Raw genomic sequence first — 21,937 nt, 5'->3', positions numbered from 1 at the left:
CATAATGGGTAACATTAATTGGTTGGCAAGGAGGTTCAGCTTGTCATAATGGGTAACATTAATTGGTTGGCAAGGAGGTTCAGCTTGTCATAATGGGTAACATTAATTGGTTGGCAAGGAGGTTCAGCTTGTCATAATGGGTAACATTAATTGGTTGGCAAGGAGGTTCAGCTTGTCATAATGGGTAACATTAATTGGTTGGCAAGGAGGTTCAGCTTGTCATAATGGGTAACATTAATTGGTTGGCAAGGAGGTTCAGCTTGTCATAATGGGTAACATTAATTGGTTGGCAAGGAGGTTCAGGCTGTCATAATGGGTAACATTAATTGGTTGGCAAGGAGGTTCAGCTGTCATAATGGGTAACATTAATTGTTTGGCAATGAGGTTCAGGCTGTCATAATGGGTAACATTAATTGTAAGGAACAAATATTATAATCTGGGATGACATCCATACGGTAGACCCTAGTCAGTAAGGTGGGTCTATATTCAATCTGTTTTAGTAAACCCAGGTGGTACACCTTTTTTTGGGAGGGGGGGTTGCTGTCAACAACATTGAGTGGATACTTTGAAGAGTTCGCATTCACAGGTAGGTAATGAGAGCCTACTGATCCTTCAACATTTGTAATCTCGGACACCCAGCGCATTTGTCCACAAGAAATTACAACCTTGTGACAATTATTACTGAATAGGATGCAGCTGAGAAGAAACTACACACTAAATTGGTCAATTAAATGGAAACTTGCCCATTTGTAATATGCATGGTAACAAGCTTTTGTTACACCTCCGTGATTACAAACTGCAGTTACCACCAGTTAAATAGGGTTATTTCAGTGTAACTATACAATTAACCACATTACTTGTTGCAGCGTAATTACACATAAGGACCCCTTAAAATTAAGTGTTGACAAAAATATGCAGCATGATGAGTTCATTGTTTTGGTGTAATGGTTTTACCTTTTAAAATAACTGGCAGAAGTGATTTAAACATTTTATTAGTTTCACTGAGTTTCAATGGTTATTATCACAGTTGAGAAGAAATCTCTGAGAAGTTAGCAGAGAAACCATTATCAGTCATAGATTCTTGCATATTACACAGATAAGGATATAAAGATATGAGATGAAACTTATTATCTAAAAACACTACATTAAACAAATACTTTATAAATAATACCATCTAACATCAAAACATTTTAAAGTCAGTAATGTGGAAACATATTCAAAAGGTGTTGTAACAAAGTCAAAGTGTTTTTGATGACGTTTTACCCATCAAATGTTTTTTGGTGTTTTTCTCTGGTTTACATAAAATTATGTAGCATTTGGGGAGAAATATACAAAAGAGCATTCCATAACTAGAGGCCAGAATAGCAAAGATCTCCACAGCTACAGTGAACTTCCCAGGAGTGCTGACATAAGCTGGGATAAAGGTGATCCAGACAGCACAGAATATGAGCATGCTGAAGGTGATGAATTTGGCCTCATTGAAATTATCAGGCAGCTTCCGAGCCAGAAAAGCCAGCACAAAGCACAAGAGAGATAGGAGTCCTATATAGCCCAACACAGCCCAGAAACCAATAGCTGAACCCACATCACACTCTAGAATGATCTTGTCCTTATATGTCTTCATATTGTTGTATGGGAAAGGAGGGGAGACTGTTAACCAAAGAGCACAGATCAGGACCTGTATGAGAGTGAAAGCCAGAACACTGAGTCTCTGCTGTGGAAGCCCAAACCATTTCATGATTTTACTGGCTGGAAGTGTAGCCCTGAAGGCCATCAACACCACTATTGTTTTCCCCAGAACACAAGAGATGCAGAGAACGAAGGTGATCCCAAACGCTGTGTGACGCAGCATACAGGACCACTCAGAGGGCCGGCCAATGAAAGTAAGAGAACACAGAAAACACAGAGTCAAGGAGAAGAGCAGCAGGAAGCTCAGCTCAGAGTTGTTGGCCCTGACTATGGGAGTCTTTCTGTAGTGGAAGAATATCAGTGCTATTGACATTGTCAGACACCCACCAAACACAGAGAAGGCTACCAGCAGTATACCCATGAGTTCCTTGAAGGTGAGGTATTCAATGCCTTTCAAGTGACAGCTATTCCTCTCTTCATTTGACTTGTACTCGGGGGGGCATGTTGTGCATGTCACTGCATCTGAAAGCATAAACAGTTTGATTATGTACAGCGAGTACATCTTTAGATAGACCAGTAAAGTGCTGGCTGAGATTTTTCCCAAAATGAACAGGATGAAGGCTAGCGTAAAGGCTACGAGTCCTGAGGTCTCACTTGTGGTGTTGCTGAACTCCCCATCTGCACAGGCGATGCAGTCAAAGCAACAGAAAGGTTTCCCCTTAACGAAGGCCCGGCGTGTCCCTGGCAGACAGCTCTCACTGCAGATAGACCTGGGTACCTGGAACACACAGATACCCTTTACGCCGCTCATATTTAAAACACCCACAAGTTCACAGTATACATTAATGCAAAACTCTGGAAGGAACAAATTCACTGTTGTGTTGAATGATTAATAGATGCTTCTCCCCAACAAGTCCTCACCTCAGGCTGATTGTCTGCCCAGACAGCACTCACACCTTCCTTCATCTCAAACCTCTGGCCCTCTGGTTGTGAGGCATCATAGTAGCCGATGGTCTCAAACAAGATGTACCCTGTGTTATCCATCTGCCAGTTGACCAGGGCGTAGCGTGCCGATGGGTCCCCCTGATCATCAAAGAACACCCTCTCACCATGCTTAGTGGTGAAATTCACCTGGGTCAGGTAATGTAACACCTGGAGGAAGGAAATAAAATGAGGGGTGTTTATTAAAGCCACATAGTGACAGGCTACAGGTGTTATTTGTTAGCTTAGTAAAGCCACATAGTGACAGGCTACAGGTGTTATTTGTTAGCTTAGTAAAGCCACAGTGACAGGCTACAGGTGTTATTTGTTAGCATAGTAAAGCCACATAGTGACAGGCTACAGGTGTTATTTGTTAGCTTAGTAAAGCCACAGTGACAGGCTACAGGTGTTATTTGTTAGCTTAGTAAAGCCACAGTTACAGGCTACAGGTGTTATTTGTTAGCTTAGTAAAGCCACATAGTTACAGGCTACAGGTGTTATTTGTTAGCTTAGTAAAGCCACATAGTTACAGGCTACAGGTGTTATTTGTTAGCTTTATTAAAGCCACAGTGACAGGCTACAGGTGTTATTTGTTAGCTTAGTAAAGCCACAGTTACAGGCTACAGGTGTTATTAGTTAGCTTAGTAAAGCCACAGTGACAGGCTACAGGTGTTATTTGTTAGCTTAGTAAAGCCACATAGTTACAGGCTACAGGTGTTATTTGTTAGCTTAGTAAAGCCACAGTTACAGGCTACAGGTGTTATTTGTTAGCTTTATTAAAGCCACATAGTTACAGGCTACAGGTGTTATTTGTTAGCTTTATTAAAGCCACATAGTTACAGGCTACAGGTGTTATTTGTTAGCTTAGTAAAGCCACATAGTTACAGGCTACAGGTGTTATTTGTTGGCTTAGTAAAGCCACATAGTGACAGGCTACAGGTGTTATTTGTTAGCTTCATAAAGCCACAGAGTTACTTTACCTGCCACGGCTCTATTTTATCCCTGGCTGCACACGTGTTATCTTGAAAAGGCCCCTTCCCACTCTGACAGGTAGTGAGCAGGTGTAGTGCGTGAGCCACAGCATACACAGCCTTGTAGATGTTGTTGAGCAGACTAGCATCGGACACGTCTGTGTAGCGGGATCCAGTGTCTCTCAGGGATTCCCTCCCTGTGCAGGCTCTGACCGGGGAGCCAGGAGTCATGCTGCAGCTGAACACGCTCTCCCACAACTCCACCAGACCCCTGTCCCCTAGCTGAGTGGAGGGCCGCCTGTTGGCCAAGAACTCCCCCAGGCCGGGGATGACCGCGTTGGGCACAGCGAAGCCCACCGCCCCCTGGACCACGGCGTAGTTGACGTGGGAGGCGATGTAACGGTAGGTGATCCATCCCTCGCTACCCACCCACTGAAACCCCGTCACGTTCTGCAGGTGCAGCTCTTTCGTCAGGATTTCCAGGTCTGTGCCGTCTGCAAACGCCACGATCACCTTGGAGGTGGACTGTTTAATGATGTCCACCACCTTTAGGAACCACTCTCTGGGGTCGGTCCTGTAGATTGCCACTGAGTATTCGACACACACCCCTTCACTGGAAGCTGCTTTCAGGAAGGTGGCCATGCCATTGTTACCATAGTCACTGTTGGTTCTGATGGCCCCCACCCAAGTCCAGCCAAAGTGTTTGAGCAGCTGGGCCAGGGCTCTGCTCTGGTAGTGGTCACTGGGGATGGTTCTGAAGAAGGAAGGGTATTGCCTTCTGTTACTCAGACAAGCACAGGTGGCTGAATGACTGAGCTGGAAAGACAAAGACAGACATTTCTAACACACTGCTCAAACGTTGCTGTTCTGTTGAAAGTAGCACATTGGGCCACAGCAGTATTTTCACATAGTATCATATTTGCCTTTCACTCTCTCAATACATACAGACATACACTCCCTGACTCACCACTGGTATGTGGAAGGGCCCCATGGTGCGCGCCATGGCTATAGTGGAGGTGGACGTGGTCTCCCCTATGACAGCATGCACGGTGGAGGGCTTGGTGCAGCTCTGTGGCTCCTCCTCATATCCGTTCATCAGAGCCAGGGATGCCCGCACAGACAGGGGGATGCTGGGGCACGAGTCAAAGATCCTGTAGCCCAGAGACAGGCCTGGCAGCAGCTCAGAGCTGTTATTGATCTCCTCTATGGCAAAGATCATAGTTTGGGCATACTGGAGCTCACCTGGGTCCAGCCTGCAGAGAGACTTCTGGTACTGTCACTTCAGTTGTAGGCAGTGAAAACTCAGCCAGAAACAGACCTAATAAAGCATTTAGTCAGTGAAATCCCAGCCAGAGACAGACCTATAAAGCATTTAGTCAGTGAAATCCCAGCCAGAGACAGACCTATAAAGCATTTAGTCAGTGAAATCCCAGCCAGAGACAGACCTATAAAGCATTTAGTCAGTGAAATCCCAGCCAGAGACAGACCTATAAAGCATTTAGTCAGTGAAATCCCCATCCAGACACCTATAAAGCATTTAGTCCGTGAAAACCCACCCAGACACCTATAAAGCATTTAGTCAGTGAAAACCCATCCAGACACCTATAAAGCATTTAGTCAGTGAAAACATTTACATTTACATTTAAGTCATTTAGCAGACGCTCTTATCCAGAGCGACTTACAAATTGGTGAATTCACCTTCTGACATCCAGTGGAACAGCCACTTTACAATAGTGCATCTAAATCATTAAGGGGGGGGGTGGTGAGAAGGATTACTTATCCTATCCTAGGTATTCCTTGAAGAATACCCATCCAGACACCTATAAAGCATTTAGTCAGTGAAACCCATCCAGAGACAGACCTATAAAGCATTTAGTCAGTGAAATCCCAGCCAGAGACAGACCTATAAAGCATTTAGTCAGTGAAATCCCCATCCAGACACCTATAAAGCATTTAGTCAGTGAAATCCCAGCCAGAGACAGACCTATAAAGCATTTAGTCAGTGAAATCCCCATCCAGACACCTATAAAGCATTTAGTCCGTGAAAACCCACCCAGACACCTATAAAGCATTTAGTCAGTGAAAACCCATCCAGACACCTATAAAGCATTTAGTCTGTGAAAACCCACCCAGACACCTATAAAGCATTTAGTCAGTGAAACCCCATCCAGAGACCTATAAAGCATTTAGTCAGTGAAAACCCATCCAGAGACGTATAAAGCATTTAGTCAGTGAAACCCCAGCCAGAGACAGACCTATAAAGCATTTAGTCAGTGAAAACCCCAGCCGGAGACAGACCTATAAAGCATTTAGTCAGTGAAACCCCAGCCAGAGACAGACCTATAAAGCATTTAGTCAGTGAAACCCCAGCCAGAGACAGACCTATAAAGCATTTAGTCAGTGAAACCCCAGCCAGAGACAGACAGTTTTCAACACTTTTTGAATATAATTTCTCTTACACACCTGTGATCATACATGTTTGTCCACGTGAACAGAGACATAAGCGTTATGATTCACAGCAAACAATTCAACATTTACTTACCCTTCACACTGAATGCTTCCTGGGTTGACCTGCAGAGTTGGATTCACACTGACTGGGTTTTGGTGAAAGGAGAAAATACCTCCTAAGTTGACGTCTCCCTCCTTTGAGAACTGTGACAGTTCTTTTGTTCCATAAGATATGCACACAGGCTGCCCAGCCTTAGCTGTCACTGTCAGTAGAGTGATCACCAGGAGGTCTGCTAGCTGCAGCATAGCTTTTCACCGAGTCTCTCACCTCTCACCGTCCTGACAATGCTCCATCTGGGCTCCTTTATACGTTACCATTAATGATGGGTATGATGCTATAGGAGCTTAGAACTGTTTCAATGTCTTAGTTTCAACCAATGATGACACTCACTGAGTGATTGACAAAACAGTTGGCCTATTAGGTGTTAAAAGGGATCCCTAAGAGGTTTTAAGTAAGAGTAGTGCAGTCCCGTGAGTCTTTCCCAGAACCAATGGCTCATTCACTTCTGAATGTAGATTCTAGAAGATGAGTACTCTGAAGAATCCTTTTTTTTACATGGAGAGTGTTTTGGGAAATCAGAAAGTTTCCGGTGAAACTGTAATTCAGGCAGAAATACAATGAAGTTGTTTTTGGATTATTAGTGAATGGTTTAGCATTATTGGTTTTCTAGTCATAATTTGTCCCTAGGAAGTAACTTATTTCAATCAGTCAACATGTACTGTAGGTTATTTATAATAAACTGTACCTGGAGAAAATCTGACCTATCTGCGATCAAAATCGATGGCCCTCCCTTCAGGAAAAGCATATTTTAACTAAACTCTCCATGAAAGATAAAAAAAACAAAAAACAAGTGACCCTCCCCTAAACCCAAAATAATAATTGAAAGATAAAGTCGATAGCAGAAAACCTGCCCACCATTTTTATCCTCACAATCCAGGGCCCGGTTTCCCATTAGCGACTGTTTTAACGATGCATCTTTCCTAAAACAGCCGAAGACTTAACCTGTTGATGCTCTGGGGGCGCAATTTCATTTTTGGATGAAAAACGTTCCCGTTTTAAACAAGATATTTTGTCACAAAAAGATGCTCGACTATGCATATAATTGCTACCGTTCGAAAGAAAACACTCTGACGTGTCCAGAAATACAAAGATCTTCTCTGTGCGTGCCCTAAAACGTGAGCTTCAGGCAAAACCAAGATGAGATGGCATCCAGGAAATGACAAGGATTTTTGAGGCTCTGTTTTTCAAGATCTCCTTATATGGCTGTGAACGCAAGAGGAATTAGTCAGCCCTTTCTGTCGTTTCCCCAAGGTGTCTGCAGCATTGTGACGTATTTGTGGGCAGATCATTGGAAGATTGACCATAACAGACCACATTTACCACGTGTCCGCCCGGTGTCCTGCGCCGAAATTGGTGCGCAAAAGTCACCTGCCAGTATTTTTCCATGGGACACAGAGAGGAAAGCAAGCTTCCACGAACTGCATGTCAATGAAGAGATATGTGAAAAAACACCTTGAGGATTGATTCCAAACAACGTTTGCCATGTTTCGGTCGATATTATGTAGTTAATCCGGAAAAAGTTTCACGTTGTAGGTGACTGCATTTTCGGTTCGTTTCGGTAGCCAGACGCAATGTAGAAAACGGAACGATTTCTCCTACACACAGACGCTTTCAGGAAACACTGCGCATTTGGGATGTGACTGAGACTCTCCTCATTGAAAACATCAGAAGCTCTTCAAAGGTAAATGATTTTATTTATTTGGTTATCTGGTTTTTGTGAAAATGTTGCGTGCTACATGCTACACAAAATGCTATGCTAGCTTTGCATACTCTTACACAAATTAGTCAATTTCTATGGTTCAAAAGCATATTTTGAAAATCTGAGATGACAGTGTTGTTAAGAAAAGGCTAAGCTTGAGAGCAAACGCATTATTTTAATTTTATTTGCGATTTTCAGAAATCGTTAACGTTGCGTTATGCTAATGAGCCTGAGGCTTTAGTCACGATCCCGGATCCGGGATGGGGAGTTTCAAGAATTAACATGCATTTCCCAAAACATAACGCAGAGAGAACGGTCGCTAAGTGTGTCGTTGGAGAGCGTGTCAATATTGATAGCATCGAAAGAAAGACAGCGCTGCTCTCGGATCAGCGTCCTCCATTCAAACATTTCCTTAACTTCAGAATTATTTCACATACTGACCATTTGGGTGGGGGGGGGGGGGGGCAACCAGTGCACCTGTTTAACCTGTTACATCTATGGGGGCGCTATTTCATTATTGGATAAAAAAACGTGCCCGTTTTAAGCGCAATATTTTGTCACAAAAAGATGCTCGACTATGCATATAATTGACAGCTTTGGAAAGAGAACACTCTGACGTTTCCAAAATTGCAAAGATATTGTCTGTGAGTGCCCCAGAACTGATGCTACAGGCGAAACCAAGATTAAACTTCAAACAGGAAATGAGCAGGATTTTTGAGGCTCTGTTTTTCATTGTCTCCTTATATGGCTGTGAATGCGCAAGGAATGATCCTGCCCGATCTATCGTTTCCCCAAGGTGTCTGCAGCATTGTGACGTATTTGTAGGCATATCATACGAAGATTGACCATAAGAGACTACATTTGCCAGGTGTCCGCACGGTGTCCTCCGTCTAAATAGGTGCATCAGCTTCAACTGCACGTCTTTTTCCAAGCGATTCACAGGAGAAAGTAGACATTCACGAACGATATATCAATGAAGAGATATGTGAAAAACACCTTGAGGATTGATTCTAAACAGCGTTTGCCGTGTTTCAGTCGATATTATGGAGTTAATTTGGAAAACAGTTCGCCGTTTTGATTATGAATTTTCGTTTTTCTTTGGTACCCAAACGTGATGTACAAAACGGAGCAAATTCTCCTACACAAAGAATCTTTCAGGAAAAGCTGAACATTTGCTATGTAACTGAGAGTCTCCTCATTGAAAACATCCGAAGTTCTTCAAAGGTAAATTATTTTATTTGAATCGTTTTCTGGTTTTTGTGCAAATATTGCCCGCTAAATGCTACGCTAAATGCTACGCTAAATGCTACGCTAGCTATCAATACTCTTACACAAATGCCTGTTTTGCTATGGTTCAAAAGCATATTTTGAAAATCTGAGATGACAGTGTTGTTGAGAAAAGGCTAAGCTTGAGAGCTAGCACATTCATTTAATTTCATTTGCGATTTTCATAAAGAGTTAACATTACATTATGCTAATGAGCTTGAGGCTATAACTGGATACAGGTTTTTTTCATAGCCAAACGTGAACAAAATGGAGCGATTTGTCCTACACAAATAATATTTTTTGAAAAACTGAACATTTGCTATCTAACTGAGAGTCTCCTCATTGAAAACATCTGAAGTTCTTCAAAGGTAAATGATTTTATTTGAATGATTTTCTTGTTTTTGTGAAAATGTTGCTGGCTGAATTCTAGGCTTATAGCTATGCTAGCTATCAATACTCTTACACAAATGCTTGTTTAGCAATGGTTGAAAAGCATATTTTAAAAATCTGAGATGACAGTGTTGTTAACAAAAGTCTAAGCTTGAGAGCAAATATATTTATTTCATTTCATTTGCGATTTTCATGAATAGTTAACGTTGCGTTGTGCTAATGAGCTTCAGGCTATAAATAGGATCCCTGATCTGGGAGTGCTCGACGCAAGAAGTTAACGCCCACAACCTCCCTAACCCCTCTCAATACTAAAGTGTGTATAAAGTAGAGGTAATATGATATAATACTTGGGAGCAAATATACAGAGAAGTAAACCATAACTAGAGGCCAGAATAGCAAAGATCTCCACAGCTACAGTGAACTTCCCAGGAGTGCTGACATAAGCTGGGATAAAGGTGATCCAGACTGCACAGAATATGAGCATGCTGAAGGTGATGAATTTGGCCTCATTGAAGTTATCAGGCAGCTTCCGAGCCAGAAAAGCCAGCACAAAGCACAAGAGAGCCAGGAGTCCAATATAGCCCAACACAGCCCAGAAACCAATAGCTGAACCCACATTACACTCTAGAATGATCTTGTCCTGATATGTTTTCATATTCTTGTAGGGGAAAGGAGGGGAAACTGTTAACCAAAGAGCACAGATCAGGACCTGTATGAGAGTGAAAGCCAGAACACTGAGTCTCTGCTGTGGAGGACCAAACCATTTCATGACATTACTGGTTGGAAGTGTAGCCCTGAAGGCCATCAACACCACTACTGTTTTCCCCAGGAAGCTCAGCTCAGAGTTGTTGGCCCTGTCAATGGGAGTCTTTTTGAAGTGAGCGAAGACCAATGTCACCACTGTGGTTATTAAACACGCTCCGACCAATGAGATTGCAGCCAGGAGGATTCCCATGATTCCCATGGTTTCAAATGAGAGACATGACGCCTCCTTAGGGACACAGCGAATCTTGTCTCCGTTTGACCAGTATTCCTGAGAACTTACTAGGAACGTACAAGGAACGTACAAGGAACGTAGAAGGAAAACGCTATAATCTAGTAGTGTATTATAATAGGCAGTTGTTCCCAGAGCCGGTTGCTTTTCTAGTTAGATCCTAATGTTACCCAGCTAACTAACATTGAACCTGGCTGATTAGCTCCAGCACTGTGGCATTATTGGCACTGTGTTCATTGTTGTTTAATTAGCTAATGTTAGCTGCCCATTAGCTGACGTTACGTGATGTGTGTACAACACACGTTGAATATGTGTCAGTAAACGTCTAGAATAAAGTGCAATAAAAAAATTACAGCGAGGCTGGTTAGGCTGTTTTCATTTTGTCGGGAGCTAGGGGGGCTAGGGTCAATCTGTTATATCTGGAGTATTTCTCCTGTCTTATCCTTTGTCCTGTGTGAATTTTAAGTATGCTCTCTCTAATTCTCTCTTTCTTTCTTTCTCTCTCTCGGAGGACCTGAGCCCTAGGACCATGCCTCAGGACTACCTGGCATGATGAATCCTTGTTGTCCCCAGTCCACCTGGCCGTGCTGCTGCTCCAGTTTCAACTGTTCTGCCTGCGGCTATGGAACCCTGAGCTGTTCACTGTGATTACAATTATTTGACCATGCTGGTCATTTATGAACATTTGAATATCTTGGCCATGTTCTGTTATCTCCACCTGGCACAGCCACAATAGGACTGGCCACCCCTCATAGCCTGGTTCCTCTCTAGGTTTATTCCTAAGTTTTGGCCTTTCTAGGGAGTTTATCCTAGCCACCATGCTTCTACACATGCATTGCTTGTTTTGGGGGTTTAGGCTGGGTTTCTGTACAGCACTTTGATATATCAGCTGATGTTAGAAGGGCTATATAAATACATTTGATTTGATTTGAAATTACTTTCCCATTGTTCCTCAAATGCAGTGTATGATATACCATTTTGTAGCTCTGAGTCTCTACTTTCATTTAATGTAAAAAAAATAAAAAAATCACATTTTGCTACATAAGACCGAATCCAGGTAGTGAGTCACATATTCTAAAAGTTAACACATACTCCACAGTTAATCTATCTTTTCCGTCAGTGGATTTGGTTTGTATCAGTCAGAGCCCAGCCCTATCCACTAAGAGACATAAGGGGCTGCTATGGGTCCCCCGGACCAAAAATAAATACATTTAACTTAAGGCCTTCAAAAGGCTAAGGGTCGGCTGTGGTATCAGTTTTCTCACCTGTTAGGTTGCTGATCTCCCCAACAGCACAGAGGGGATACAGGACAAACCGCAGACTGGTATTGTTTTTGATCGCTGCCTGGAGGAACCCTTGGAAGCAGCTGTCACTACACACAGACCGAGGCCTCTGAAACACAACACCTGCTCACTCCCTCTAACCTGTCCGTCTCGCTTTAATCCTTCACTCATATTATTAATCCCCCCTTGGTCACACAATCATTCAATTCATTCCCGCCTACACGTTGTATGTGTCATCTCCAACAAATGTAAATACCTTGAATCTGATTATCTATGTTTAATGAAAGTACCTGAAACTGCTACCATGTGTTTTCTGTGTAACTGTCACCTTTAAGGGATTGCCAGCCCATTCTATCTGTATCCCATTCATGGCAAACTGCTCTCCATTAGCGAGAGAGGCGTCGTAATTCCTCACAGTGACAAACACTGTCCCTGCTGCATGGTCTCTCTGCCAGTTCCACACCACTATTTTTTTTAACTCTCCCCAGACTTCATGGTGAAGTTTACAGGTTTAGTCTCGCAGGTATCTCAACACCTGCATGAGTTAAAATAATCACCATGTACTGATGTACACTGTCCCAGTGGGATAACACCTTTTGGTTCCTAATAAAACCATGTTTGGTTCCCATGTAGAAACCTCTGTGGAAAGGGTTTTACACGGAATCCAAAAAGATTCTACCTGGATCCAAAAAGGGTTCTTCAAAGGGTTCTCCTAAGGGGACAGCCGAAGAACCCTTTTAGGTTCTAGATAGCACATATTTTTTAAGTGTATAATTAATGTACTTTAGAAGTAAAATCATGTTGTGATTGTAAATATTTGTAATTTTCATAAAACCAGTCAGTCAATTATCAAATCAGTTGAACAAAATTAACTATCTGTGGGCCATAAAGGTAGCCGCTCACCTGTACTGGCTCGACGCTGTCTCACCTGTGCTGGCTCGATGCTGTCTCACCTGTGCTGGCTCGATGCTGTCTCACCTGTGCTGGCTCGATGCTGTCTCTCCTGTCCTGGCTCGATGCTGTCTCACCTGTCCTGGTTCGATGCTGTCTCACCTGTCCTGGCTCGACGCTGTCTCACCTGTGCTGGCTCGACGCTGTCTCTCCTGTGCTGGCTCGATGCTGTCTCTCCTGTACTGGCTCGATGCTGTCTCACCTGTGCTGGCTCGACGCTGTCTCTCCTGTGCTGGCTCGATGCTGTCTCTCCTATCCTGGCTCGATGCTGTCTCACCTGTCCTGGCTCGATGCTGTCTCTCCTATCCTGGCTCGATGCTGTCTCACCTGTCCTGGCTCGATGCTGTCTCACCTATCCTAGCTCGATGCTGTCTCACCTGTGCTGGCTTGATGCTGTCTCTCCTGTCCTGGCTCGGTGCTGTCTCCTGTCCTGGCTCGATGCTGTCTCTCCTGTCCGGGCTCGATGCTGTCTCTCCTGTCCGGGCTCGATGCTGTCTCTCCTGTCCTGGCTCGATGCTGTCTCTGCTATCCTGGCTCGATGCTGTCTCACCTGTGCTGGCTCGATGCTGTCTCTCCTGTTCTGGCTCGGTGCCCCCTCCTGTCCTGGCTCGATGCTGTCTCTCCTGTCCGGGCTCGATGCTGTCTCTCCTGTCTGGGCTCGATGCTGTCTCTCCTGTCCTGGCTCGATGCTGTCTCTGCTATCCTGGCTCGATGCTGTCACACCTGTCCTGGCTCGATGCTGTCTCTCCTATCCTGGCTTGATGCTGTCTCACCTGTCCTGACTCGATGCTGTCTCACCTGTCCTGGCTCGATGCTGTCTCACCTGTCCTGGCTCGATGCTGTCTCTCCTATCCTGGCTCGATGCTGTCTCACCTGTCCTGGCTCGATGCGGTCTCTCCTATCCTGGCTCGATGCTGTCTCACCTGTCCTGGCTCGATGCTGTCTCACCTGTCCTGGCTCGATGCTGTCTCTCCTGTCCTGGCTCGATGCTGTCTCTCCTATCCTGGCTCGATGCTGTCTCACCTGTCCTGGCTCGATGCTGTCTCACCTGTCCTGGCTCGATGCTGTCTCACCTATCCTAGCTCGATGCTGTCTCACCTGTCCTGGCTCGATGCTGTCTCACCTGTCCTGGCTCGATGCTGTCTCACCTATCCTAGCTCGATGCTGTCTCACCTATCCTAGCTCGATGCTGTCTCACCTGTCCTGGCTCGATGCTGTCTCACCTATCCTGGCTCGATGCTGTCTCACCTGTCCTGGCTCGATGCTGTCTCACCTATCCTAGCTCGATGCTGTCTCACCTGTCCTGGCTCGATGCTGTCTCACCTGTCCTGGCTCGATGCTGTCTCACCTGTCCTGGCTCGATGCTGTCTCACCTATCCTGGCTCGATGCTGTCTCACCTGTCCTGGCTCGATGCTGTCTCACCTGTCCTGGCTCGATGCTGTCTCACCTATCCTGGCTCGATGCTGTCTCACCTGTCCTGGCTCGATGCTGTCTCACCTGTCCTGGCTCGATGCTGTCTCACCTATCCTGGCTCGATGCTGTCTCACCTGTCCTGGCTCGATGCTGTCTCACCTGTCCTGGCTCGATGCTGTCTCACCTGTCCTGGCTCGATGCTGTCTCACCTGTCCTGGCTCGATGCTGTCTCACCTATCCTGGCTCGATGCTGTCTCACCTGTCCTGGCTCGATGCTGTCTCTTTGTGCACAGTTCCTATTCACACCTTGGCCTTTACTGTGCCTGCTGGTCAACAGGTTGTTTATGGAGTGGACTACATCATACACTGCTTCAAACACATTATTAGAGAAGCTCAGCTCGGACATTTCAGCAAACGGGTTACTGATTAAAAAATATATACGGTGAAACTATTCCTTTTTGAAACTTTTGTGGAACATATGTTGTCAAATCACAGTGTAAAAGCAGCTGGGTCGACTCTTGGTCATTTTCCTGTTTTGTGGTGGAAAGCTGAGGCGGGTCGACTCTTGGTCATTTTCCTGTTTTGTGGTGGAAAGCTGAGGCGGGTCGACTCTTGGTCATTTTCCTGTTTTGTGGTTTAAAGCTGAGGCGGGTCCACTCTTGGCCATTTTCTTGTATTGTGGTGGAAAGCTGAGGCGGGTCCACTCTTGGCCATTTTCCTGTTTTGTGGTTTAAAGCTGAGGCGGGTCAACTCTTGGCCATTTTCTTGTATTGTGGTGGAAAGCTGAGGCGGGTCGACTCTTGGTCATTTTCCTGTTTTGTGGTTTAAAGCTGAGGCGGGTCAACTCTTGGCCATTTTCTTGTATTGTGGTGGAAAGCTGAGGCGGGTCCACTCTTGGCCATTTTCCTGTTTTGTGGTGGAAAGCCGAGCGGGTCGAACATAACACGTCGACCCTGTTACCCGTAAATAGACAGGCTGGAAATGCTTAAAGAACTCTTTTAAGCATCGTCCCCTTTTTTTCATTTTTCGCCTGAAATTACATACTCAAATTTAACTGCCTGTAGCTCAGGACCTGAAGCAAGGATATGGTATTGGTACCATTTGAAAGGAAACACTTTGAAGTTTGTGCACATGTGAAAGGAATATAGGATAATATAACACTATAGATCTGATAAAAGATAATACAAAGAAAAAAGAAAAATACAAAGAAATAAATGCAAGAGAAAGGCCATCATGTATTATTCCAGCCAACGTGCAATATACATTTATATACATATACATTTGGCCACTAGATGGCGGCAGTGTATGTGCAAAGTTTTAGACTGATCAAATGAACTATTGCATTTCTGTTCAAGACTTTGTATCAAGACTGCCCAAATATGCCTAATTTGTTTATTAATAACTGTCTATGTTAAAAACTGTGCACTCCCCTCAAAAAACAGCATGTTATTATTTCATAGTAATAGCTACTGTAAATTGGACAGTGCGGTTAGATGAACAAGAATAATTGCTTTCTGCCAATATCATATATGTCTATGTCCTGTGAAATATTCTTGTTACCTACAACCTCATGCTAATCGCATTAGCCTACGTTAGCTCACCCGTCCCGTGGAAAGGGGTAAGATGTTTTTTAAACAGATTTTTACCAAAACTGATGTAGGGTGTTGGCTTTAGTATTGTTTCAATTAAGGACTGTAACTTTCAAAGGCACCGACAAAATATATATATTTAAACCTCTTGAGATGGGAAAACGTGTTTTTTATTCAGTTGAACATGTCCTCTTCATGACAGAATATTAAAATCAGGTGAAATAAACCAAGTTACAATAGCCAAAATGGACTCATTTCGTGGCGTATTTGCCACAATAAGGACTTGCCATTTGCTTGTGTGTCGTTCACTAGCAGTGGGGTGCATGTACTGTATGTTGACAGAATAGCATTGAAGCTTAACACATTTCCAATGACGTGTTCTATGTGTTCCAGCAGAGCAGCACATGGAAAGATTTTAGAAAAAGCATCATTACATGTTTTTAGTGTAAGTGTTCATTTCATTTTCCCCATCATATGTTTCTTGGTATTTAGCTCAGGTTTAAACAGGATTATATAACATTTAGGTGCAAATATACAGAAGAGCATTCCATAACTAGAGGCCAGAATAGCAAAGATCTCCACAGCTACAGTGAACTTCCCAGGAGTGCTGACATAAGCTGGGATAAAGGTGATCCAGACTGCACAGAATATGAGCATGCTGAAGGTGATGAATTTGGCCTCATTGAAGTTATCAGGCAGCTTCCGAGCCAGAAAAGCCAGCACAAAGCACAAGAGAGACAGGAGTCCTATATAGCCCAACACAACCCAGAAACCAATAGCTGAACCCACATTACACTCTAGAATGATCTTTTCCTTGTAGGTTTTCATATTCTTGTAGGGGAAAGGAGGGGAGACTGTTAACCAAAGAGCACAGATCAGGACCTGTATGAGAGTGAAAGCCAGAACACTGAGTCTCTGCCGTGGAGGACCAAACCATTTCATGATATTACTGGCTGGAAGTGTAGCCCTGAAGGCCATCAACACCACTATTGTTTTCCCCAGAACACAAGAGATGCAGAGAACGAAGGTGATGCCAAACGCTGTGTGACGCAGCATACAGGACCATTCAGAGGGCCGGCCAATGAAAGTAAGAGAACACAGAAAACACAGAGTCAAGGAGAAGAGCAGCAGGAAGCTCAGCTCAGAGTTGTTGGCCCTGACGATGGGAGTGTCTTTCTTTATCAAGTAGAGAATAGCCACAAGCACAGTTAGAAACACTCCAAACAAGGAGAAAAGCATAAGTACAATCCCCATGACCTCAGTAAAGGTCAGGAACTCAATAGCCTTAAATATACATTTGTCTCTGCCAAGATTGGACCAGTACTCATCAGGGCAGTCTATGCAGCCATTAGAATCTGAAAGGAAATCATGATTAGTATGAATAGTAGTAAAGTCGAACACATGATGTCATAATCTAGACATTACATTGACCAAGGACTGAACTCTGAAAAACTGGATTAGGACACACATTGCGCAATTTGTGTAAGTTCTGTGCAGAATGAATGTTGGTCTTGTGGTACCTGTAGCGTTGCTGATCTCTCCCTCTGAACATGGGACACAGTCATAACAGCATACAGGCTTTCCTTTCTGCACAGCCTTACGAGTGCCTGGGGGACAGCTCTCACTGCACACTGACACAGGCATCTTTAAGGGACAGAGAGCAGACACGGTTTAACTGTAAATGTTACATGTTTTATACTTCAGCAGGGTCTGTCACATAAATGTTTTCAATTGTAATAATGAGTCACAGAATAAGGAAGGAAAGGATGTTTTATTGTCACACACACCGGGTAGGTGGAGTGAAATGTGTTGTTTTACAGGGTCAGTCATAGTAATACAGAGCCCCTGGAGCAAATTAGGGTTAAATGCCTTGCTCATGGGCACATCAACAGATATTTTAACCTTGTACGCTTGGGTTTTTGAACCAGCAACCTTTCGGTTACTGGCCCAACGCTCGAACCGCTAAGCTTCCATTATTCAGAAATGTTGTGTTTGTAAAACAGTTAGTTTTTAATCTGTTTGCACCTCTTTACTGTACCTGTTGGAGCTCCCCAGGCCACATGATGTCCTCTGTCCTGAGGACAAACTGTTGTCCCGGGGGTAGGGAGGCATCATAGTAGCCCACTGGTTTAAACTGAACCCCTCCGTCTGGCCCACGCTGCCAGTTCACCACCTCGTACCTGGCTGCTGCAGCACCTGTACTGTCAAACCACACCTGGTCCCCTGTCTTTATGGTGAAATTCACCTGCTTCAGAGACTCCACTACCTGGGGAAGAAAAAAGGAACAAGTATCATTTATTATTATTATTTTTTTTTTGAGATATACTGTCAGTGAGGAATAGAGAATGAATGTTTTTAGTTGCTGTTACCTGCCAAGGTTCAGTTCTCACATTTTGATCACATCCGAGTCCGTCTTTGCACTTTAGCAAGCTGTGCAGCGAGTGGGCCACTGCATATATGGCTTTATAGATATTACTAGAGTATCTGAGCTCATCCACATCTGCATTATAATCTCTCAGCTCTATCAGATCCTGCCTCTCACTACAAGGACTACTCATATTCTCCTGGTGGCTTGTCTCTGTGCATTGAAATGCCGTGTCCCAGAACTGCTTAGTCACAAAGTCAGAGAAGCCGCTGATGTTGGCCTTCTGGACAGCGAACCCCAGTGAACCCCCCAGCACACTGTAGCTAGTAGGGGTGACCAGGCTGTCTGCAGTGATCCAGGCCTCCACACCAATAAACTGTAGGCCGGTGATGTTCTGCAGACTGAGCTCCTCCAGCAGGTTGTTCATCTCCACGTGGGCCAGAAAGCCTACGATCACCCTGGCCGTCCCACCTCGGATAACATTAACAACCTTTAACAGCTTCTCTGGCTCCGTCCGGCTGAACTTCTCTGAGTATTCTACACAGACACCCTCCTCCTGGGCTGAAGCCAGGAAGATAGCCATGCCGTTGTTTCCATAGTCACTATCACTGTTGACCGCTCCCACCCAGCTCCAGCCGAAGTACTTGACCAGCTGGGCCAGCGCTCTGCTCTGATAGAGGTCACTGGCGATGGTTCGGAAGAAAGAAGGGTACTCCTTCCTGCTGCTAAGGCACTCACATGTGGCAGAGTGGCTGATCTACAGAAGAGAGAGAGGACGAGAGAGAGAGAGAGAGAGAGAGAGAGAGAGACAGAGAGAGAGAGAGAGGGAGAGAGAGAGAGAGAGAGAGAGAGAGGACGAGAGAGAGAGAGAGAGAGAGAGGACGAGAGAGAGAGAGAGAGAGAGAGAGAGGACGAGAGAGAGAGAGAGAGAGAGAGAGAGGACGAGAGAGAGAGAGAGAGAGAGAGAGAGAGAGAGAGAGAGAGAGAGAGAGAGGAGAGAGAGAGAGAGAGAGAGAGAGAGAGAGAGAGAGAGAGAGAGATAGAGGACGAGAGAGAGAGAGAGATAGAGAGAGAGAGAAAGGGAGAGAGAGAGAGAGAAAGAGAAAGGGAGAGAGAGAGAGAAAAGAAGAGAGAGAGGACGATAGAGACATGGAGAAAGAGAGAGAAAGTGAGAGAGAGAAAGGGAGAGAAAGAGAGAAAGGGAGAGAGACAGGGATTGGGGGAGAGAGAGAGGGGACGAGAGAGACATGGAGAGAGAGAGAAAGGGAGAGAGAGAGAGAAAGGAAGAGAGAAAGAGAGGACGAGAGAGACATGGAGAAAGAGAGAGAAAGGGAGAGAGAGAGAGAAAGGAGAGAGAGAGAGACATGGAGAAAGAGAGAGAAAGGGAGAGAGAGAGAAAGGGAGAGAGAGAGAGAAAGGGAGAGAGAGAGAGAAAGGGAGAGAGAGAGAGGGAGCGAGAGAGAGAGAGAGAGAGAGAGAGAGAGAGAGAAAGAGACAGAACTGAATACACTAAAACAAGATTGACTTAAAATCTCGTATAATTGCTTGTCCTATAGGGCCTCTTACCACAGGTATTTGGAATGGACCGGTGGTGCGTGACATCACTATAGTGGAGGAGGACTCTGACTCTCCGATGATGGCGTGAACTGCTGTTTGGCCAAAGCAGGCCTTTCCCACCGTCCTCTCCTGACCGTTCATCAGGGCCATGGCCGCACGCATAGAGTACAGAGTTGAGCCGCAGTTGTCATAAATACGATATCCAATAGAGACATTCGGAAGCAGAGTGTCACTGTTGTTGATCTCCTCGATGGCGAAGATCATGGTCTGAGCAAATCGGAACTCTCTGAGGTTTACACTAGAGGAAAGGTAAAGAAAATATATGTTTATATAAGTTTTACAAATCATGAGCATACACAACCACAAAAGCTGTGTTTAATTTAATTATTTTTTTAAACTTATAGTAATAAAATAGCCAAATATTCAATAAACTGTAACCAAGGAGGAGCTTACTTGGGGAATTCGAGAGGTGGTGTCAGTGAAGGAGCTTACCTGGAGCAGGTGAGAGGGGGTGGTGTTTCTGTGAAGGAGAGCGGGGGATGTGTGGTTTTGCTGTGGATGGAGAAGGCACCTCCTATAGTCACGTCTCCTTCCTTGGACAGCAGAGGGAACTCTGGGCTCCCCAGCATCCGACAGACAGCCTCCGTTCCCTCTGCCCCAAAGACTCCTAACAACCCCACCACTGCCACCCACAGCAGCTGCATCACACTCTGAAAGGGTTTCACTCCCTGACCTGAGACCTGAGCAGACTCCTACACTGAGTTTTATACTCACAAAGACAGCTGCAGGGCATGGTGGACTAGAGTTATCCAATCAGAGACAGGCGTAATGGGACGGTCTCTACGGGCCACTGTGGATATTATTGCCTCTATTGAAATAATGTATCATCACTGTGCTGCTTTAAACACAGGATAGCAGGAAGACATTCCACTGCGCTGCTTTAAAGACAGGATAGCAGGATGACATTTCACTGCGCTGCTTTAACTTAAAGACAGGATATCAGGATGACATTTCACTGCGCTGCTTTAAAGAGAGGATAACATTATGACATTTCACACCGCTGCTTTAGAAAGAGGATAGCAGGATGACATTTCACTGCGCTGCTTTAAAGAGACGATAGCATGATGACATTTCACTCCGCTGCTTTAAAAAGAGGATAGCAGGATGACATTTCACTGCGCTGCTTTAAAGAGAGGATAGCATAATGACATTTCACTGCGCTGCTTTAAAGAGAGGATAACATTATGACATTTCACTCCGCTGCTTTAAAGACAGGATAACAGGATGACACTTTAGTGCATTAGGGACATCATCAGTGATCATCCACTTTCTAAGGTTGGGGGGGTGAAATTTATTCTATTCAAATACACTATCCTGTAGGTCAATAGCATCATGAAGGGGAATGTCCTGTCTCCCAGTAGTAGAGCTCCATGACTTCAGCTGAGAGGTAGAGCTCCATGACTTCAGCTGAGAGGTAGAGCTCCATGACTTCAGCTGAGAGGTAGAGGTCCATGACTTCAGCTGAGAGGTAGAGCTCCATGACTTCAGCTGAGAGGTAGAGTTCCATGACTTCAGCTGAGAGGTAGAGCTCCATGACTTCAGCTGAGAGGTAGAGGTCCATGACTTCAGCTGAGAGGTAGAGGTCCATGACTTCAGCTGAGAGGTAGAGCTCCATGACTTCAGCTGAGAGGTAGAGCTCCATGACTTCAGCTGAGAGGTAGAGCTCCATGACTTCAGCTGAGAGGTAGAGGTCCATGACTTCAGCTGAGAGGTAGAGGTCCATGACTTCAGCTGAGAGGTAGAGCTCCATGACTTCAGCTGAGAGGTAGAGCTCCATGACTTCAGCTGAGAGGAAGAGCTCCATGACTTCAGCTGAGAGGTAGAGCTCCATGACTTCAGCTGAGAGGTAGAGCTCCATGACTTCAGCTGAGAGGTAGAGGTCCATGACTTCAGCTGAGAGGTAGAGCTCCATGACTTCAGCTGAGAGGTAGAGCTCCATGACTTCAGCTGAGAGGTAGAGCTCCATGACTTCAGCTGAGAGGTAGAGCTCCATGACTTCAGCTGAGAGGTAGAGGTCCATGACTTCAGCTGAGAGGTAGAGCTCCATGACTTCAGCTGAGAGGTAGAGGTCCATGACTTCAGCTGAGAGGTAGAGCTCCATGACTTCAGCTGAGAGGTAGAGCTCCATGACTTCAGCTGAGAGGTAGAGCTCCATGACTTCAGCTGAGAGGTAGAGGTCCATGACTTCAGCTGAGAGGTAGAGCTCCATGACTTCAGCT

At 44.9% G+C, this 21,937-nt stretch overlaps 3 protein-coding genes across 3 annotated transcripts; all 3 read right to left on the bottom strand.

The window, feature by feature from the left end:
- Positions 1-1,237: 1,237 nt before the first annotated feature.
- Positions 1,238-4,815, bottom strand: LOC135545326 (extracellular calcium-sensing receptor-like). Its single transcript, XM_064972942.1, has 5 exons — positions 4,549-4,815; positions 3,591-4,397; positions 2,551-2,781; positions 2,284-2,407; positions 1,238-2,151 (listed from the first exon to the last, which is right to left on the bottom strand). The coding sequence occupies exons 1-5, from the start codon at positions 4,798-4,800 to the stop codon at positions 1,238-1,240; spliced, it is 2,328 nt and encodes a 775-aa protein (XP_064829014.1). The 5' UTR covers positions 4,801-4,815.
- Positions 4,816-9,797: 4,982 nt separating this feature from the next.
- LOC135545110 (vomeronasal type-2 receptor 26-like) lies at positions 9,798-14,553 on the bottom strand. Its single transcript, XM_064972747.1, has 3 exons — positions 14,357-14,553; positions 11,765-11,871; positions 9,798-10,549 (listed from the first exon to the last, which is right to left on the bottom strand). The coding sequence occupies exons 1-3, from the start codon at positions 14,551-14,553 to the stop codon at positions 9,798-9,800; spliced, it is 1,056 nt and encodes a 351-aa protein (XP_064828819.1).
- Positions 14,554-16,189: 1,636 nt separating this feature from the next.
- Positions 16,190-20,350, bottom strand: LOC135545324 (extracellular calcium-sensing receptor-like). Its single transcript, XM_064972941.1, has 6 exons — positions 20,151-20,350; positions 19,668-19,956; positions 18,106-18,858; positions 17,775-18,002; positions 17,257-17,380; positions 16,190-17,091 (listed from the first exon to the last, which is right to left on the bottom strand). The coding sequence occupies exons 1-6, from the start codon at positions 20,285-20,287 to the stop codon at positions 16,190-16,192; spliced, it is 2,433 nt and encodes an 810-aa protein (XP_064829013.1). The 5' UTR covers positions 20,288-20,350.
- Positions 20,351-21,937: the final 1,587 nt, after the last annotated feature.

This window comes from Oncorhynchus masou, chromosome 9 (assembly GCF_036934945.1).
Source record: "Oncorhynchus masou masou isolate Uvic2021 chromosome 9, UVic_Omas_1.1, whole genome shotgun sequence".
NCBI classification, from domain to species: Eukaryota; Metazoa; Chordata; class Actinopteri; order Salmoniformes; family Salmonidae; genus Oncorhynchus; species Oncorhynchus masou.
The sequence above is the reverse complement of the archived record's forward strand: the minus strand, read 5'-3'. Positions and strand labels throughout refer to the sequence as shown.

Excerpts from the sequence above, each read along its gene's own strand:
- LOC135545326 (XM_064972942.1), bottom strand. The coding sequence starts at position 4,800 with ATGATCTTTGCCATAGAGGAGATCAATAACAGCTCTGAGCTGCTGCCA. Across the intron at positions 4,398-4,548 it reads GGCCCTTCCACATACCAGTG|CTCAGTCATTCAGCCACCTG; the intron begins GTGAGTCAGGGA and ends TTGTCTTTCCAG. Across the intron at positions 2,408-2,550 it reads GGGCAGACAATCAGCCTGAG|GTACCCAGGTCTATCTGCAG; the intron begins GTGAGGACTTGT and ends TGTGTGTTCCAG.
- LOC135545110 (XM_064972747.1), bottom strand. The coding sequence starts at position 14,553 with ATGTCCGAGCTGAGCTTCTCTAATAATGTGTTTGAAGCAGTGTATGAT. Across the intron at positions 11,872-14,356 it reads ACAGCATCGAGCCAGGACAG|TGACAGCTGCTTCCAAGGGT; the intron begins GTGAGACAGCAT and ends GTCTGTGTGTAG. Across the intron at positions 10,550-11,764 it reads GGAGATCAGCAACCTAACAG|TAAGTTCTCAGGAATACTGG; the intron begins GTGAGAAAACTG and ends GTACGTTCCTAG.
- LOC135545324 (XM_064972941.1), bottom strand. The coding sequence starts at position 20,287 with ATGCTGGGGAGCCCAGAGTTCCCTCTGCTGTCCAAGGAAGGAGACGTG. Across the intron at positions 19,957-20,150 it reads CCCCCTCTCACCTGCTCCAG|TGTAAACCTCAGAGAGTTCC; the intron begins GTAAGCTCCTTC and ends CCTTTCCTCTAG. Across the intron at positions 18,003-18,105 it reads TGAGAACTGAACCTTGGCAG|GTAGTGGAGTCTCTGAAGCA; the intron begins GTAACAGCAACT and ends TTTCTTCCCCAG.